The sequence below is a fragment of the Macrobrachium nipponense genome, chromosome 15 (genome assembly GCF_015104395.2).
Source record: "Macrobrachium nipponense isolate FS-2020 chromosome 15, ASM1510439v2, whole genome shotgun sequence".
NCBI classification, from domain to species: domain Eukaryota; kingdom Metazoa; phylum Arthropoda; class Malacostraca; order Decapoda; family Palaemonidae; genus Macrobrachium; species Macrobrachium nipponense.
In genome coordinates, this window is record NC_087208.1 from 10,449,042 (window position 1) to 10,468,647 (window position 19,606).

A 19,606-nucleotide genomic window follows, 5' to 3' on the forward strand; every position below is an offset into this window, starting at 1 on the left:
CCCCCCCACCCCCCCCGACACTATAGAAGAGCGGGAGGGGGGGAAAGGTGACTGGACAGGCGGCTGGCTACCTCGTGATCACGTAGTGACCACGGGGCGGTAAGACAACAAACAACTAAGCCTAGAACATAACCAACTGATCAGAGAGATGCTATCGGGAAGCAACCGAACTGAAGAGTGGTAGCATATAGGCCCTATGGGCCGTAACCTAGGCTAAGCAAGCCAGACGCCTAACTAACCAAAACAAATATGATATAAATAAATCAAATGAATAATAACAAAAGAAAGAAAATAACATAGCAGGAGAAAAAATCCAGGAGTGTACGACTAACCCGAAGGCAAGTCTACCACTCAAAGCTAGCCGAGGCCCATACAAAGTGCCGTGGCTAGGGTCTGGATGGAAGAAGCCTACATAAGGTAAAAGACATGCATGCCTGACAAACCGTGTAGACTGTACCCTAAACAAAGCGGATAATAGAAATAGAGCGTACTTAAGTAAGGGGATGTTCTGGGTATGGATGACCAAGAACGAACCCACCACGAGGCAGGACCATGCTGCCATGCTTCCGACCTAGAGTACGTATTTATACCTAAAAAACGGCAAATACGGGCTCAGGGCCGGAAAAAACCAAATAGCAATAAACACTGAGTACTTAACTTAGCTGCTGCGATGGCTGCACGCTCCATAGTAAATAAATCCAACGAAAAGGGCACAAAAAACACTGAGTGAAAAAGGGCACGTGTGAATCGTGTGCGCTAACTGAAAAGGATGGCCACCAGAGGCGCAGCAGTCGGCAGCATGGGATGGAGTAGTAGTAGTAGTTGCTGCCCACTCTGTGGGTCGGCTCTCCTCTTGGAGGGATTTTGTAGTGGGAGAATTCTTTTGGCATTTGGCTCGTGGTAGTGGTCTCACTCGCCATAGTGTTCATACCGACACCCTCTTGGAGGGTGAGCGAGTCAGTTATACTGACCTTTTTCTTTATTTATTTATTCTCTGGTATGTGTTAGTACATTTACCCTAGAAATAATAGATTAAAGGATATTTCGCGCAGCGACACGAGCCAATCGCCCAGAAATAGATTTTTCCTTACGTCAAAATCCCTTTTCTGAGAGACGACAAAGACTCAAGAGTCCACTGAATTTGCCATCTGGACAGTTTTGCATCTCTCCTGGCCAGGAGGTGATTGGCCCACAGGTTGGAGCTAAGGTGTGTCAGGTAAGAAATTGCCTCAGCTCCAGACTGTAACAGTCTATTGAGGGAGGAAGAACTCATTAAACCTCCCTCAGTCCTATCTGAAGCAATCTTGGCTATTGCGGTGAACCACAAGAGCAGCCGGGAGACTGTCTGGAAGATGGAAGCCACAGTAGTCTCCATAGCTGAGAACTTGTGAAGAGAAGGAAGGGCCTTAAGCCCTAACCTGTTCGAGAGTTAGGCCAGGTTTAAGACGGATCACATCCAGGTTATGGTGATGGGGCATCAATTGAACTGTATTAATGGAATAGTATTTCCTATGCTGCACAAGAGGAGGGGGAAGAAGCTCAGATGACCTACTAGAACGCAGAGAGCCATCTTGGTTCGACACCAAAGCGTTCACATGTTGTAGGATGGACTGAGCGTGACCCAACAAGGGAGCTCAAAAGAGGTTCTAGAGTCCTGTTTAGCACCCAGTAAGGCCTCTATACCCATTTCGGTGATAGAAGATTGAGCTTGCGCCCTACCCTCAAGATTGTTGAGCTCACGAATGAGATCAACAACCTCTGCGAATGAGGACTTAAACTCTTGGTTATCTCCCTCCTCCTGCTCCAGCACAGGCAACCGATGACGTGAAGAAGATGGTTTAGCAGTATCCTCCTCCTCCTGTAAAACTGCTGATGAAGCTTCCCCAGGAATTACAACATTCTGGACAATATTGGTTGGTGTGTATGGTCTAAAACTGGAAGACACTGAGACCGAAGGTTCTCAAAACTCATCTCGCAGCGACACTTATACACTGTCCCGACTCAAACAGCGTACTGGATCACGTACATGTATGCCAGTGAAACACGTACACGGTCGCGGGAGGAAGTACATACATGAACGGGTTCACAGAATTTTAAGCGCTGGTTTCTGGTTGCACCAGTCCACGTTCACTTCCTTTTACCTGAAAGATGTTGTGCACAGATCTTTTGACACGTTTTCCTTGGGTCCTGTGGTGGCTGCCCAACAAGTTATGTAATTCATCAATTACCCCTAATAGGTTATTTTGTATCTTACCTATGATGATTGTGTGGAAGAGAGAATGAGTGAGTTGGCTGGTCTCTTTCTTTCTCTTTTTCCTTTCTTCTTCATACTAGCAGGTTGAGGAATAGACACGTCATATGTTGGACTGGTCTGATACAGGTGAGTAAGGTAGCCATACTGAAAGTTGGTGTGTTTATTATCTTTGAAATGCCAAACCCTCTATTCAGTAGCAAAATACTCCTCTCTCTACAGCAAGGGAGAGTGAGGAGTGGTAACAAACCCCGTGAGTATATAGTTTGTTACTTGAACAGTCAGAATCCTCTTTGGTTCCCTGGTTGCAATGAATCTGCTCATATATCATTGTACTTCAACCCAGACGGCTGAGTTGTTAGATAGTGGTTTATCTATCTTCTCACGGGCATGAGACCACCTTCTCTAGAATTCACTCTTATAAGAGGGGTGGTCAGGTGGCTTAACTCCCAGCCAGTTTAGGATACTTGTACCTTCCACAAAGTGTAAGTGTATCCTATTGTTAAGACTGAAGGTTTATTCCACATATGAACAAATGACAAATTTTTTAATCAATTTGTATTTTTCATAGCTAACAAACCTGAGGTCTTCACGTTTACTGCCCACCTCTAGCCGACCCTCTCTCTCTTATAGTTCCTGGGTTGGGGAAAGACTAAATACATCACGAGGCGGTGCACAGTCTCTAACCAGCTAGTACCTCGTATGCGCAGGAGTTGCCAGATCTCACAGATTCCTTGCTTACAATCTTTGATTAGTTTTAACCAGTTACCAGCTAGTGCTTGGGAATATCCTGTTGTTAAGACCTCAGGTTTGTTAGCTATGAAAAATACAAATTGATTAAAAAAATTTGTAATTTTTTCAAAAATAAATTCTTGTTCCTAAAAGAAGACTGAACCAAATTCAGTGAAACTTTTTACAGAGTGTAGTACGTATAACAGTAGGGTGCCCTAAAGGTGATAACTTGTGAAGCTTCAAGTTGAACCATCAAAGGGTCAATGAGGTATCTTGGAGCTCTCTAGTACATAAATGTTATCGTTAATTGCATTTCAAATAGTCATCTAACATCAAACTGCTAATAATATGACAAACAATACAATGTGAAATGCCTCTTTGTAGCAGAGGTGAGAATTGGTTTAACTAATCCTAGTATTCTGGAAAACTAGCAGATTTGGTGCTGAAATCATCAATTTCTGGGCTCAGCTCGTGTCGCTGCGCGAAATATCCTTTAATCTATTATTTCTAGGGTAAATGTACTAACACATACCAGAGAATAAATAAAATAAAGAAAAAGGTCAGTATAACTGACTCGCTCACCCTCCAGGAGGGTGTCGGTATGAACACTAGGCGAGTGAGACCACTACCACGAGCCAAATGCCAATAGAAATCTCCCACTACAAAAACCCTCCAAGAGGGGAGCCGACCCACAGAGTGAGCAGCTCGTACTACTACTACTCCATCCCATGCTGCCGACTGCTGCGCCTCTGGTGGCCATCCTTTCAAGTTAGCGCACACGAGTCGGTTGTGATATTTTTCTCTCTGTGTTTTTTGTGCCCTTTCGTTGGATTTATCTATAATGGAGCGTGCAGCTATTGCAGCAGCTAAGTTAAGTACTCAGTAATTATGGTTAGTTGTTTCTTTTCGGCCCTCAGTCAGTATTTGCCGTTTTTTAGGTATAAATACGAACTCGGGGTCGGAAGCATGGCAGCATGGTTCTGCCGCGTGGTGGGTTCGTTCTCGGTCTCCCATACCTAGAACATCCCTTTATTTATGTACGCTCTATATTATTATCCGCTTTACTTAGGGTACTGTCTACTCAGGTTTGCCATGCATGCATGTCTTTTACCTTATGCAGGCTGCTTCTATCCAGACCCTAGTCCCGGCTCTTAGTATCGGCCTCTGACTAGCTTTGAGTGGTAGACTTGCCTTCGGGTTAGTCGTACACTCCTGGATTTTTTCTCCTGCTATATTGCTTTCTTCCTTTCATTTTTATTTATTTATACTATGTATTTTGTTATAGTTAGGTTAGTTAGGCGTCTGGCTTAGCCTAGGTCCTGGCTCAGTGAGCCTATACTACCGCTCATCAGTTCGGTTGCTTCCCTATAGCATCTCTCTGATCAGTTGGTTTTGGCCCAGTGGGCCTATATTCTACCGCTTTTCAGTTCAGTTGCTTCCCGATAGCATCTCTCTGATCAGTTGGTGTGTCCTAGGCTTAGTTGTCTTATTTTGATCTTACCGCCTCGTGGTCACTACGTGATCACGGGACAGCCAGACGCCTGCCCAGTCACCCTTCCCCCCCCTCCCGCTCTTCCATAGAGTCGGGCGGGGGTGGGTCGGTCTGCCCATGCTCGCTCCGCATACCCGAGCCTGCCTCCCTCTCTCCCCTCAGGTGGAGGGGCTAGGGAGTCGGGACAGACCCAGACGGGCCTCGACCTCTCCGGCTTCTCGGTCCGGCCGGGTGGTACGTAGTGGGGGGTACTGGCCTTTCCCCCCCTCCGTTGCTACCTTGTCGCTCCGGGCTAGCTCGAGCCTGTATGTCTTCTCGCCCTTTCCCACCTTACTAGGGCTCCTTCCTGACCGGAGTCCGGGTATCCAGCGGAAAGATGTTAGTCCACCCAGTAGAGTGGACCGGAACATACAGTGGGTCACTGCTAACCTTACCGTTTTGCTGAGTTACTACACTCCGCTACGCACTGGACTTGGTCCGGTTCGTTTGTGTTTTAGGTTTAAGTTAACTTTAAGTTTATCTTAAGTACCTTAAACCAAACCACCCCCCCCCCCCCCCTCCTTTACATGTCTTACCGGATCTCTCCGGGATTATAGCCTATTCAGGCAATGCAGGGAGGGGTTATGCCCAAATTTTTTCCGAGCTCCGGCATGCAACGGAGTTCTTCTGTCCTTTAGTCTGTAAGTGATGCCTTTTAAGATACTCATGTGTCTTTCCACTTACAGTCCACCAACTGTGAGCATCCGGGATGCGCCGCCACACTTCAGGACCCATGTGGACACGAAGTTTGCCGGTCCCATGCTCCATGCGCGACTCCGCACGGGGACATCCAGGTCTGGTACCATGAGACGTGTACCATATGTTACGATCTGGTGAGCCAGCTTTTGGAAGGGGTAAGTATTCCATCTCCAGTAGCTGCTCCGCTTCTATTTTAGTGCTTAAGTTTTCATCATTAACTTTAACTTAAGGCATCTAGTTTAAGTTATACTTTAAGTTTAGTTTTAAGTGATTCTTAAATCTAATTTACGCCCTCTCTTCCAGGCGCCAGCAGTAAGGGATACCGCACTGGCTACCCTGCGGGCCTGGGTCGGCGGTTTTGGGAAGAACGCCGCCAAGGGTATGCCCTACATCCTGGAGAAACGGTTGGCAGTATTAATCTTCCCCGGAGGCAAGGCGACAGGATACGTCGACCCAGCACAGGCGGCCCCGACTATCGCCTTCATCCAACAACAGCTGGCTGCCTCATTAACTGATCAAGACCAGGATATCTCCACGGACGTCGCGACTTTAGATATTAATGTTGAACCTATGGTAGGTGTAGACGACCTGTTGGTCGAGGTAGGTAAGGTGGACACCCAAGGGTCACCCTTGGGCGTAACTGTTTCTTCTACTCCTGCAACCTCTCCATCCTTCCAAGGCTTTACGGGTGACGAATTATATGCTCCTCCTGACGCTTCGGTTAGACCTAAGGTCAAGGGTAAAGTGATGACCTTGACTAAGACGTCATCGTCGTCTAAGAAGACGACCTCGGCTTCATCCTCCTCCCGTAAGTCTCCGGCTGGGAATCCCGGAGCAGACAGGTCTAAAGCTTCTAGCTCCGGCTCTAAGTCCTCGAGGAGTAAATCCTCCAGAGAGAGATCTCGCACTCCGGCAGAGTCACCAGTTCCGCTACCCTTGGTTCCGATTCAGAGCCTCCCCTCCACCTCCGCAGCAGCTCCGGCTTTGGACCCCAATGCTGGCCTGTTGCAACAGGTGGGCGACCTCGTTGGGTCCCTAAAGAGTAGTATGGAACAAATGATCTCTCGTTTGTCGGATAGGATTACTTCCCAAGACTCCATTATAGCCGGGCTGAGAGAAGCTCCTCTAGCCTCTCCTCCACTTTCCAACACAAGTGGAACTCAGCTCCCTCCGTATGACTCACTACCTCCGTTCTCTATGAACAACCCATGGAGAGTAGCGTCATACGCCCCCTTACAGGACGGTCTCATCTCTATTCCGGAGTTTGGGACTCGAAGAATAGAGGACTTCGAGTTCTACCCGGAAGACCTCCAGCCTCCGTTCATAGGCTACGCAAGGCTCACACCTTCGGCTATGGTTCGGGACGATAGGGTACCAAAGGAGACAGTCCTCTATTCACGAGACCAGGCTCAGAGAGAATGGCTCAGGTGTTTAGAGGACATGGATTGTTCTAATACCAAGATACAACCTTTTAAGAGTCCCTTTACCATTTTCACAATGGATGAGAGTACCCCGCTCCCGTTCCTGACCAAGATCGCGAGGTCGACCATCCCAGCGGCCCAGAAGGGGGAACCCATACCTCAGTTAAAGGAAGCAGATCCCACATCTCCGTTACTCCCCTCAGTTGGAGATTTGTGGGAAGACTTGCCGAACACATTCTCAGCTGGCAAACTCAAACCGGACTGTGCTATGGAGCAGTTTGGTGAAAAGCTACCCAGGCTCCCAGATAGCCTTATTCAGGCTGAATTTGACGCGAAATCGCGTCTAGCCAGATCAATTAATTCTATAGCTATGACTGAGGTAGCAACCATGGCATATGGATCGGAACCGATTTTTAAGCTCATGACCAAAGCCCTGACTCAAACGGTACAGTCAGATATGTTTGAGTTTGCCACTGCTAGAACGAATTGTAGGAAGCATGTCCTTCAAGAGGCAACCATTCGGCATGAGCCGAATAGGTTACTCTCGTCTAGCGTCTGGGGAGCAGATCTCTTCCCAGAAGCTATGGTAAAGGAAGTCCAGGCAGAGGCTACGAGGTTGAACCAGAGCCTTAAGGACCGTTGGGGCCTTACGGCTAAGAGGAGGCAAGACCTGACAGCTAGAGGTAAGGGACAGAGGAAACCCAGGCGTTTCCAACCTTACCAGAAAAAGCAACCACGCTTTCCTCAGCAAGTTCCAGCGGTGCCATTAGTGCAGACAGCCCAACCTTCCACTTCTAAGGGCCAATCACAGCCAATTTATGTGATATCCCCTCAGCCTCAGCCCTCCACCTCTTACGCCATCTCTCCAGCTTACAATCAAGCCTTCGAGAGTCAAGCTTCGCAGAAGTATGACCGCTCGGGTAAGGGAGGCAGAGGTAAGCGGTCCTTTCGTGGAAGGGGATCGGCAGGCCCCTTTAATAGGGGAAGGCACTTCAGAGGAGGCCGAGGCGGTTACCAGAACCAATGAAGAACTTCATAGGTAGGAGGGAGGCTGTTTCACTTTCGCCACAGGTGGAACTTCAGCCAATGGGCTCAGAGCATAGTGTCAAAAGGTCTGGGTTGGAGCTGGTTGACGAACCCACCTCCAGCCAGACCTTTCCGTCAACTTCCTTCCAAAGAATTGACAGAGTACGCAGAGGACCTCCTTCAGAAAGGAGCTATAGCGAGAGTCAAGAGATTAAAATTTCAAGGTCGCTTGTTCAGCGTGCCAAAGAAAGGCTCACAAAAAAGAAGGGTAATCTTAGACTTGTCCCGCTTAAACTTAGCCATCCGCTGCGACAAGTTCAAGATACTCACGATCTCACAGGTGCGGACCTTACTTCCCCGTGGGGCCGTCACCACCTCTATCGATCTTACAGACGCCTACTATCATATCCCTATTGCAAGACACTTCCGTCCGTATCTGGGTTTCAAGATAGGAGACCAGACATTCTCCTTCAAGGTAGTTCCCTTCGGACTCAACGTGGCACCCAGAGTGTTCACAAAGCTAGCGGAAGTGGTAGTGCAACAACTCAGATCACAAGGGATTATGGTAGTAGCGTATCTCGACGATTGGTTGATCTGGGCCCCAACAGTCGAGGAATGCAACAGAGCTACACTGAAAGTGATTCAGTTCCTGGAATATCTAGGCTTCAAGATAAACAGGACCAAATCAAGACTCACTCCAGAGTCAAACTTTCAGTGGCTGGGCATTCAATGGAATCTATCCTCCCACACTCTGTCGATTCCATCAACCAAAAGGAAAGAAATAGCGAAGTCAGTCAAGCAATTTCTAAGTCACAAACTAGCATCAAGGAGAGCTCAGGAAAGGATCCTGGGTTCTCTCCAGTTTGCATCAGTGACGAACGTCTTAATGAAAGCCAAACTGAAAGACCTAACCAGAATCTGGCGCTCGCGAGCAAATGCCAGGTCCAGGGACAAACTATCCTCAGTGCCTCTGATTCTAAAGAATCGACTCCGGCCGTGGGCGAAAGTCAAGAATTTGTCAGTGTCAGTACCCCTTCAGTTCCCTCCACCAGGGATCACCATCCACACAGACGCGTCCTTAAGCGGCTGGGGAGGGTATTCCCAGGTCAAAAAGGTTCAAGGGACTTGGTCACCTCAGTTCCGTCAGTTCCATATAAACGTGCTGGAGGCAATGGCAGTGTTCTTGACTCTAAAAAGGTTGCGCCCACCAAAGTACTCCCACATAAAGCTAGTCCTGGACAGCGCAGTGGTAGTGCATTGTATAAACAGAGGAGGCTCCAAGTCACGTCATCTAAATCATGTCATGATAGCCATCTTCTCCCTGGCAGACAAGTTCAGTTGGCATCTTTCCTCCACTCACATAGCTGGAGTGAGAAACGTCATAGCAGACGCCCTATCCCGATCAGTGCCCCTAGAGTCGGAATGGTCACTGGACAACAGTTCGTTCCAATGGATCCTTCAAAGAGTCCCAGGGCTACAGGTGGATCTCTTCGCATCTCAAGCGAACCACAAACTACCGTGTTATGTAGCCCCCAACCTGGACCCTCTGGCCTATGCCACGGACGCCCTGGCTCTAGACTGGAACAACTGGAAGAAGATTTATGTCTTCCCTCCAGTGAATCTTCTCATGAAAGTATTAAACAAACTCAGGACATTCAAGGGTCAAGTGGCTCTAGTAGCCCCAGACTGGCCGAAGAGCAACTGGTATCCTCTAATTTTGGAGCTGGGCCTTCGTCCTCTTCGGATCCCCAGTCCCAGGCTCTCCCAGTCAGTACAAACGAAGACTGTGTTCGCTTCCTCAGGGATTCTCAAAACCCTAACTTTATGGATTTCATGAAGTTTGCGGCAAAAAGAGATGCAAATATTGACCCTCAGAATATTCTCTTCTTGGAATCCGATAAAAGGGATTCAACTTTGAGACAGTATGATGCTGCTGTCAAAAAGTTAGCAATCTTCCTGAGAGAATCCACATAATTAGAATCATGACAGTTAATTCAGCTATATCCTTTTTCAGATCCTTATTTGAAAAAGGTTTAGCAGCTAGCACGATTACGACAAACAAGTCAGCTTTGAAAAAGATATTTCAATTTGGATTCAACATAGACTTGACGGACTCCTACTTCTCGTCTATTCCTAAAGCATGTGCTAGACTTAGGCCTTCTGTAAGGCCTACGTCAGTTTCATGGTTCTTAAACGATGTTCTAAAACTGGCTTCAGAAACCGATAATGACACATGCTCGTTTATAATGCTCTTAAGAAAAACCCTATTTTTATTAAGCTTAGCTTCAGGAGCAAGAATTTCAGAACTGTCGGCTTTATCCAGGGATCCGGATCATATTCAATTCCTTCCCACAGGGGAAGTCCTACTCTCTCCGGAACGTAGCTTTTTAGCAAAGAATGAAGATCCTTTGATGAGGTGGGAACCTTGGAAGGTACTACCCCTTCCACAAGATGTATCCCTTTGCCACCCGTTTCAACCTTACGGAGCCTTTCTGTCCAGGACCTCCTCATCTTCATCGGGTCCCCTCTTTAAGAGGGAAAAAGGTGGAACTTTATCCATTAAAGGCATCAGGCAACAAATCCTGTACTTTATTAAGCAAGCCAATCCTGACTCTTTCCCGAAAGCACATGATGTCAGGGCAGTAGCCACCTCAATTAATATTTTCCAACAAATATGAACTTCGATGAGTTGAAAAAGTATACCGGATGGAAATCGCCGACAGTGTTCAAACGTCACTACCTTAAGTCCTTGGAAGCTCTGAAATTCCCAGCAGTAGCAGCGGGTAACATAGTTTCCCCTGACTCTAGCTAATTTGTAGTAGAAGATTCAGTCCTCCTTTCTACCTGCCTCACCCAACAGTTCGTCTATTCCTGCCTTGTTCATTTGCATTTACCTTGTGTCTTAGCTGCTTTTATGATAGTGTAGTGGGTGCCCCTTTTTGTTTTGCTAGGGACACTCACAGATGATTATAAACATTGATCTCATGGATGTTACCCCCTTATTTTTATGCTAGGGGATACATCATATCATAATGGTTACGGGTTTTGTATATTAAGTCATATACATTCCTTTATATATTATCATGGTTGATTGTTTTATTTATCTGTTTATGTTAATTGCTATTATGTTTTGATACATTCTTTTACACAGATATCATTTGATACATGTAAGCCATTTTACCTGTATATATGTAAATTACCTTATGTTAAGAAACATGATTAGAATTAAGCGTAATTTAAGCATATTTCTATTTTATATCACTGTGTATATGTATCTTTTTAGCAATTATATTCCCTTTATATTTATTTTATCTTTTATTTGAGACCTATTCTGATTTATTTTATTACTTTTGTTTACAATTTCTGTCTATTTCTCTGGTACGATTTCGCGCAGCGACACGAGCTGAGCCCAGAAAAGGGATTTTGACGTAAGGAAAAATCTATTTCTGCGATTGGGCTCGTGTCGCCAGCGAAATCCCACCCTACCCATCCCTTCGCCCAAGATTGTCTGCTAACTTCAGGATGGCCACCAGAGGCGCAGCAGTCGGCAGCATGGGATGGAGTAGTAGTAGTACGAGCTGCTCACTCTGTGGGTCGGCTCCCCTCTTGGAGGGTTTTTGTAGTGGGAGATTTCTATTGGCATTTGGCTCGTGGTAGTGGTCTCACTCGCCTAGTGTTCATACCGACACCCTCCTGGAGGGTGAGCGAGTCAGTTATACTGACCTTTTTCTTTATTTTATTTATTCTCTGGTATGTGTTAGTACATTTACCCTAGAAATAATAGATTAAAGGATATTTCGCTGGCGACACGAGCCAATCGCCCAGAAATAGATTTTTCCTTACGTCAAAATCCCTTTTTTAGAAAATTATAATGCACTAATTAAAACATCATTTAAATGTGAATTTATGATATTTTAAAGATAAATCTTGTATGGGATGAAATTTAAAGATGTAAGGTTTTATCTGCTGAAAGAATATTTCTTTTATCTTCAATACTTTTAGAGATATTAGCATTTGAATAGCATTAGGGCCTGGCTTCCAAAAATGAGCCTGTTTCCAGTAATGACTTTTTGCTCATATTAACTTAATATCTTAATATCTTAATTGTGTCTTGGGGAAAATTGTTTTTCTATGCAACTTTGAGTTTTACATATTAATTTTGAAAAGTGACATGATTTTTTTCTATTGCAAAACAAATGATCTTAGAGGTTGAATTTTTATATTTCCAATAGAGAGAATTTTCATTATTAGTTGTAGAATAAGTGGTAAAAATTTGAAGCAAATCCCTTCAGTCATAAAGTAGTAACACACACTTCCTTTATAATGGGGCCTTATGGCATCAGCACTCCCCATAATTCAAGCGCACCACTTTTTTTGCACATCACAATTGTATACTCTTCCCATTCTTCTTACTCTAAGCAACCCATTAATGGAGAGCTTTGTGTGGTTTTATCTCACAGTATTTTATTTTTATTTTTAAGTAATATTTTGAAGTTTCAAATTCCAATTTTATTTCAGGTCCAGTGGTGTGATTGGGACACAAGTATTAGTGATGTACCTGTGTCCTCCTTGGAACCAGTTGAACCTGTACCTTTTGATGTGTCAAAGATGACTGGCATCACCGCTCAAGTTATCACACAGATTATGCGGTTAGCAGGACTAACACAGGAGGTTTGTTTCTGAAAGGGTCATACATTTTATTTGTTTATTATGAGATTGCTAGGCTTAATAAACACCTTCAGATAGTGTTGTTGGCTTTGAAAAGGAATAAATCGAAAACAGTAAGTGCTACAGATTGATCATTATGAATTTGGTAATTATGAATACAATGAGTTCTTCTTGAATAGATAGAATAATCTTCAGTACTTGAAGTTGGTTATAAAAAAGAATAGTTTTCAGATAGAGTTAGATTATTTTTATATTTTCATTACTGGTGACAATCAGTTTGGACTCACCAAGTTTGTTTTTCTATCGTTGTTTGGGTCTGTCCACAAGATGTCTCTGAAAAGTATTGAATTTTTGTGAAAGGGTGAGTTCTGGTTCAAGGAAGAGTTAACTGGATTTAAAGGTATATCCATATCTGGATGAAGATTCAGGCTTATTATTTTTAATTCTATGAATCTTACCTAACATTCATATAGCCCTCTGTTTTCAAGCCTTGTCTTGTTCAGCAGTTGAAAAAATAATTAATGGTTGCACCCACCTGTTTTCACTAATGTGTACCCTCCCTCTTTTAGGCAGTGATAGCGTGACTTCTCCTTGTTTGTAGTTTGTTTACACACCAATTTGAGACCACTGGCTCTTTGGGAAAGATTTGGATATTTTATCATGTGCAGTGCTGAATGTTTGGCATTGTCCTAATTTTTTTTTATAGAATTTCTTTGTCATCTATTAAGGTAATTTCTGAAAGTAGATATTGCTGTCATGATCAGTGCAGTCATTATTTGTCTTGGACTGAGCACGACAGTCACATGAAGTGACCAACATATCCATATGGGTAAAGTTTGTGATTATGAAAATAGCTGTGCTGAGCATAGCACTTGATATATTAATGATATTAAAGCACATTTTTGTACATGCAACTTCCCTGGCAGATATATACTTAGCTATAGTCTCCGACGTTCCCGACAGAAATTTAAATTTCGCGGCACACGCTACAGGTAGGTCAGGTGATCTACCCTCCCGTCGCTGGGTGGTGGGACTAGGAGCCATTCCCGTTTTCTAATCAGAGGAGTCCCCTCTGGACAGGAAGAGAGCCAGGAGAGCTCCAGTCAGTCCTGCTTCTTGTACAGCTCTTCCTTCCTCTTCTAAGCCTCTTTCGCCGCCTTCAGAGGACGATCAGATGACTACCAAACAATTCCTGGTAAACCTGCAGGAACAACTTTCGTTCCTGATGGGCGCTCTGGTTAGCGACCCTTCCCGCAAAAAGGATGTTGTGCTCCCGGTTAAGAAGTCTAGGCTCCCTCCTCGCAAGAGGAGTGCATCTCGGGACAGGAGCCCTTCACCAAGAAGCTCCAAGCGCCTCTCCCCTGTCAGATGCTCTCACCCTGATAGACGCTTTTCGCCTGACAGATGCTCTACAATTGTTAGGCTATACCCTCCTCTCAAACGATCTTCGCAGGAGGGAAGCTCTCCTCACAGACACGCCTCTCCTAGTAGGCCCTTGGCTTCAAGTAGGCCTGCAGCATCAGCCAAGCTCTCGGCGCCAACCAGGCAGCAGGCGCCAGCTGCGCTCTCGTCCTCCAGCAGGCGCGATTCTCCACGCAGGTGCTCCTCCCCTAGTAGGCTCTCGTTGCCGACCAGGCGCTTGGCGCCAGCCAGGCACGTAGCACCAGCCAGGCGCGCAGCGCCATCCAGGCGATCTTCGCCATCCAGGCGCTCTCCTTCCGGCAGCCGCAACTCGCCAGACAGACATTTGGCGCCTAGTAGGCGCTCTTCTGCATAGAGAAGCGACTCTCCGACCAGACGTCCTTCTCCCGCCAAACTCTCGGCCTCTTCTCAACGTGTCTCCCCTTTCAGATGTGCAGAGAAGGTAGTCGCTTCACACGAACGTCCTTGTGTTAACTTAGAAGAAAACTTCGAAGAAGTATCGGAAGAGGAAGTCCCAAGAGTTGCAGCTCTTTCCGACTACAAGACCTTAGCAGCCCTGCTGGTACAGGAGTTCGGCGATGCTCTTAGCCCAGCTGCTCCTCCCTCTCCTCGGTCTCTTTTCTCTAGCACGAAGACTTCAAAGAGCTCCTCCTTCCTCAAAATGCGACCTACCATTTCGATGAAGAAAGCACTGCAATCCGTGGGCGATTGGCTTAAGTCTAAGGAAGAGTCAGGCAAAACAGTTTTTTCCTGTCCTCCCTCCAAGCTCTCTGGCAGGCAAGGGATATGGTACGAGACGGGAGAGCCAACGGGGTTGGGACTCCCCTCATCGGCCGAGGTGGACTTCTCTACCTTAGTGGATTCCACAAGAAGGTATTCCCTCCCGATGGCCAAGACAACGTGGGGAATGACGGAACTGGATCACTTCCTCAAGGGACTCTTCAGAGTATTAGAAGTATTTAACTTTTTAGATTGGTCCCTTGGGGCACTGGCCAGGAAGACTCTGGATCCAGAGTTTTTGGGACCTGAAAAACTTAAAAGCATTCTGTCCTGCATGGATAAGGCAGTCAGGGACGGATCGGGGGAGTTGGCCTCTCTCTTCCGGGCTGGAATTTTGAAGAAGAGAGCAGTCTATAGCTCTTTCCTTACCAGATCCGTTTCTCAGGTCCAGAGGGCGTCCTTGCTCTACGCCCCTCTGTCTAACCAGTTGTTCCCGAACAAATTGGTTAAGGATATCTCTCACTCCCTGGCGGAAAAGGCTACTCAAGACCTGTTGGCACAGTCTGCAAGGAGGGCTAGACCAACTGCTTCCTCCGTCAGGAAGGAGAAACTTCCTTCTCAAGCACCCTTTCGAGGGGGCCCCTTCACAAAGACCCCCTTCCAGAAGAAGATATCAGGATAAGCGTGGTAGATCCTCTATCAGGCCCTTCAAGAGGGCTAAATAGAATTCAATTCCTCCAGACTTCTGTAGGTGCCAGGCTTCTCGAGTTCGCAGAAGCCTGGGCACAGAGAGGAGCGGACAACTGGTCCCTCTCGATCTTAAGAAAAGGGTATCTCATCCCCTTCATGGAAAGACCTCCCTTAACTTCAACCCCGAGGGAACTTGCAGCCAATTACAAAGACCCCGCTATGCGACAAACCCTTCTTCTGATGGTAGATCAGATACTGGAGAAGGGAGCCATAGAACCAGTCCAGGATCCCCACTTCCAAGGATTCTATAATCGCCTGTTCCTCATGCCGAAAGCCTCGGGGGGGTTGGAGAACGGTTCTGGACGTAAGCGCTCTGAATCGCTTTGTAGAGAAGAGGAAGTTCTCCATGGAGACAACCTCTTCGGTTCTTGCTGCTCTCCGTCCAGGAGATTGGATGGTTTCCCTGGACCTTCAGGACGCGTACTTCCATGTACCGATACATCAATCCTCCAGGAAGTACCTAAGATTTATGATACAAGGAAGGATCTTTCAATTCAGGGCTTTGTGCTTCGGTCTGTCGACAGCTCCACAAGTATTCACCGTGCTTATGAAAAATGTAGCCGGATGGTTGCATCTGGAAGGGGTGAGAATATCTCTTTATCTGGACGACTGGCTTATTCGGGCCAAGTCGGAGACCCAATGTCTGGAGGACATGCATTTGACTTTACGAATGGCCCAGTCCCCCTTGGACTGATAATCAACCACTAGAAATCGCAGATGATCCCCACCCAGAACATCATATATCTGGGGATTCGGATGGATTCTCGGGGTTTTCTAGCGTCTCCATCCCCGGAAAGAATCGAACAGGGCATAGAGAAGGTGACGACCTTCTTAGAGAGAGAACGAAGCTCCGCGAGGGAGTGGCTGAGTCTGCTGGGGACACTTTCCTCGCTGGAACAGTTCTTCTCTCTAGGAAGGCTTCACTTGAGACCCCTACAATTTTATCTAAAACAGATGTGGGATCAAAGGTCAGGAGACCTTGCGGACTCCTTCCTGATCCTAACAGAGGTGAAAAAGGATCTGAGTTGGTGGCTTTCCCCACTCAGGAGAAACAAAGGCTTGTCACTTTTAAAACCGAACCCGCGCCTAGTGTTGTTCTCAGACGCGTCAGAGTCGGGATGGGGAGCAACACTAGGGGCGAAAGAAGTGTCAGGCACCTGGAAGGGGGACCAGGTGAACTGGCACATCAACAAGAAGGAGTTGTTGGCAGTCTTTCTAGCTCTGAAAAGTTTCGAGCCAGAAGTCAGAGGCTCGGTGGTCCAGATCAATTCGGACAACACCACGGCCCTAGCATACATAAGTAAGCAGGGAGGGATGCATTCCTTCTCCCTGTACGAGACAGCAAGAATCCTGCTACTTTGGACAGAGGAAAGAAATATTACGCTTCTCACCAGATTCGTTCAGTGGGAGTAGAACGTAAGAGCGGACCTACTGAGCAGGAGAAATCAAGTCCTACCCACAGAATGGACTCTCCATCTAGACGTTTGCCAGATGTTGTGGAACCTTCGGGGCAGACCACACATAGACCTGTTTGCCACGAATTGGAACAATAGACGCTCTACTTCTGGACTGGGCAGGAGTAGATGCCTACGCGTTTCCCCCATTCAAACTCGTAGGGGAAGTGATGAGAAAGTTCGTCTCCTCAACAGGAACAAAACTTATTCTGGTCGCTCCGTTTTGGCCCGCTCAGGATTGGTTCACAGAGGTACTGGAATGGACGGTGGACTTCCCCAGATCTCTTCCTCTCAAAAGAGATCTGCTCAGGCAACCCCACTTCGACAGGTTTCACAAAAACCTCCCCACTCTCTGCCTGACTGTATTCAGACTATCGAAAGATTCGTCAGAGCGAGAGGCTTTTCGCGCAAAGCTGCTAGCGCGATCGCCAGAGCCCGCAGGTCATCAACCTTGCAAGTTTACCAATCGAAGTGGGAAGTCTTCAGGAGATGGTGTAGGTCGAAGAAGCTATCCTCATCCAATACCTCTGTGACCATGATTGCCGACTTCCTTCTCTTTTTAAGAGAGGAATGTAACCTAGCTGTTTCTACGATTAAGGGGTATTGTAGTATGCTATCCGCAGTTTTCAGGAACAGAGACCTGAGAATTGCGGAGGATAAAGATCTGCATGACCTGATCAGATCTTTTGAAGCTACCAAGAGAAAGTGCTCTAGACCTCCTAGTTGGAACCTGGATGTAGTCTTGAAATTCTTGGTATCAAAAAGGTTCGAACCTCCTCAACAGGCGTCCTTCAGGGATCTGACGAGAAAGTCTCTGTTTCTTTTAGCTCTGGCTAAGAGGGTCAGCGAGTTACAAGCGCTGGATGCGAGAGTAGGGTTTAAAGGGGATTCGGCAATCTGCTCCTTTAAACCATTATTCTTAGCAAAGAATAAGAATCCCTCGAAACCATGGCCTAGAAGTTTCGAGGTAAAAGGTCTCTCACCCTTAGTGGGAAGAGAGACAGAGAGATCCCTGTGCCCTGTCAGAACACTTAAATTTTACCTAGATAGATAAAAGAAACTTAAGGGAAGCCTGGATAGTCTCTGGTGTTCTGTCAGGGACCCTAGTAGACCCATCTCTAAAAATGCTCTAGCGTTCTTTTTGAGAAGCATCATTACAGAAGCGCATGCGACATGCGATGAAGAACAATTTAAACACCTGAGAGTGAAAGCGCATGAAGTAAGGGCCATTGCGACATCTCTGGCGTTTCAGAAAAACATGTCTCTGAACGACATTCTGGCCTCTACTTACTGGAGATGCAACTCGGTATTTGCATCTCACTACTCAAGAGACGTAAGAGTAACTGACGATAAGTGCTTCTCGTTGGGGCCCTACGTATCTGCAGATTCGGGGCTGGGACAGGGAGCTGAGACTAATCCTTGTTAGGTTTAGTTAGTTGTATTTTAATTTGGTGGTGTGTTTTTATTGTTGTTTGAAAGAAGGTTTGGGGAACCTCTTTCAATTGTAGTTCTAACACGGGTTAGAAATGGTCAGGTGGTCGGGATTGGTTTTGTGCTCCTTGATTGTACTGCAGACAAAGGTTTGGTCATGTAAGTGGATTAGCCCCCATTGACCAAGATCCTAACACGGTTCTGTCATGTAAGTGGGAAGCCCCATTGACAAGATCCAGAAGAGTTTTCGGTCATAGGTCACTACCTCACTGAAACTCTTGAGGCAAAGCAGACTCATAGACAGTATCCATGAAGTCTTCTGCCCAATCAGGTAAGAACCAAGGTCTTTGACCTACAACTGTGTTGTTTCCTGTTTTTAATATTTATACTATTTAGCTGTCTCTTACCCTCCACCAAGGGTGCCAATCAGCTAAGTATATATCTGGCGGGGAAGTTGCATGTACAAAAATGATATTGTTATGATACAATAAAGTTTTGTACATACTTACCTGGCAGATATATACGATTAATGGCCCGCCCAGCCTCCCCTCAGGAGACAGGTGGAAGAGAAAATCTGATTAGAAAACGGGAATGGATCCTAGTCCCGCCACCCAGCGGCAGGAGGGTAGATCACCTGACCTACCTGTAGCGTGTGCCGCAAAATTTGAATTTCTGTCTGGAACATCAGAGACTATAGCTAAGAATATACTATCTGCCGGGTAAGTATGGACAAAACTATTGAATCATAACAATATCATATTAAGCATAGGAATAGGAGAGAAGTACAGTGTTCCCCCTGTATTCATGGGAGATAGGTACCAGATCCCCCAGCAAATAGCTAGAACCCACAAATAGTTGTAATCCTTTTAAAAATGCTTTAAACTGCCTATTTTTTTAGGTAAAACTCAAGAAAAAGCCACTAAAAAAGTTTATACCTGGTTTTTTAATAGTTTTATCACAAAATTGCATTTTATGATGAAATTGATAAGAAAACCAACCCCAGGATTTTTGATATCTCAAAAAAATACAGCGAATAGGTGAATTCTCTGTGAATAATGGGGGTATATGTTCCAGAGAGAAATCTTCAAATCCGGAGTCTGCGAATACGAGGGTTTCACTGTAGATAGGAACAAAAAGTATTTAGTGAAAGTATTGATGTGGAACAAGTAGTCAATAAGTGTTCCTGATGGGAACACCAGAGCATCCTTACACACTGGTGCATACACACAATCCTCCTACCCTTCTCTCCATCCTTATCCTTTTTCTTGTACTGTTCATCCTAAAATGTAATAAGATTTTCAGTTCCTAGTGGCATCCATAGCTCAATTTGTAATACGTATGTCAAAAAGAACTAGGCTTATGGCACCAACTGTCATGCATTCTTAGACCCTGAAAGAGGGTATATCTGCTCCCCTCTCTGTAAAGGAGCCCAGTGTTTGTTCAAAGGAAGGCTGAAAAATGCTGTTATGGAAGAGTGATATGGTAGTTGCATTTGACAATA

At 45.9% G+C, this 19,606-nt stretch overlaps 1 protein-coding gene across 1 annotated transcript in view; it reads left to right on the top strand.

Annotated features, from left to right (window-relative positions):
• LOC135226954 (probable E3 ubiquitin-protein ligase HERC1) overlaps nucleotides 1–19,606 on the top strand; it is a 93,399-nt gene that overhangs the window by 55,521 nt on the left and 18,272 nt on the right. Inside the window, exon 6 of the mRNA XM_064266637.1 lies at nucleotides 12,179–12,331. Coding sequence (XP_064122707.1) covers nucleotides 12,179–12,331 — 153 coding nt within the window. The remainder of the gene's footprint in view (nucleotides 1–12,178; nucleotides 12,332–19,606) is intronic.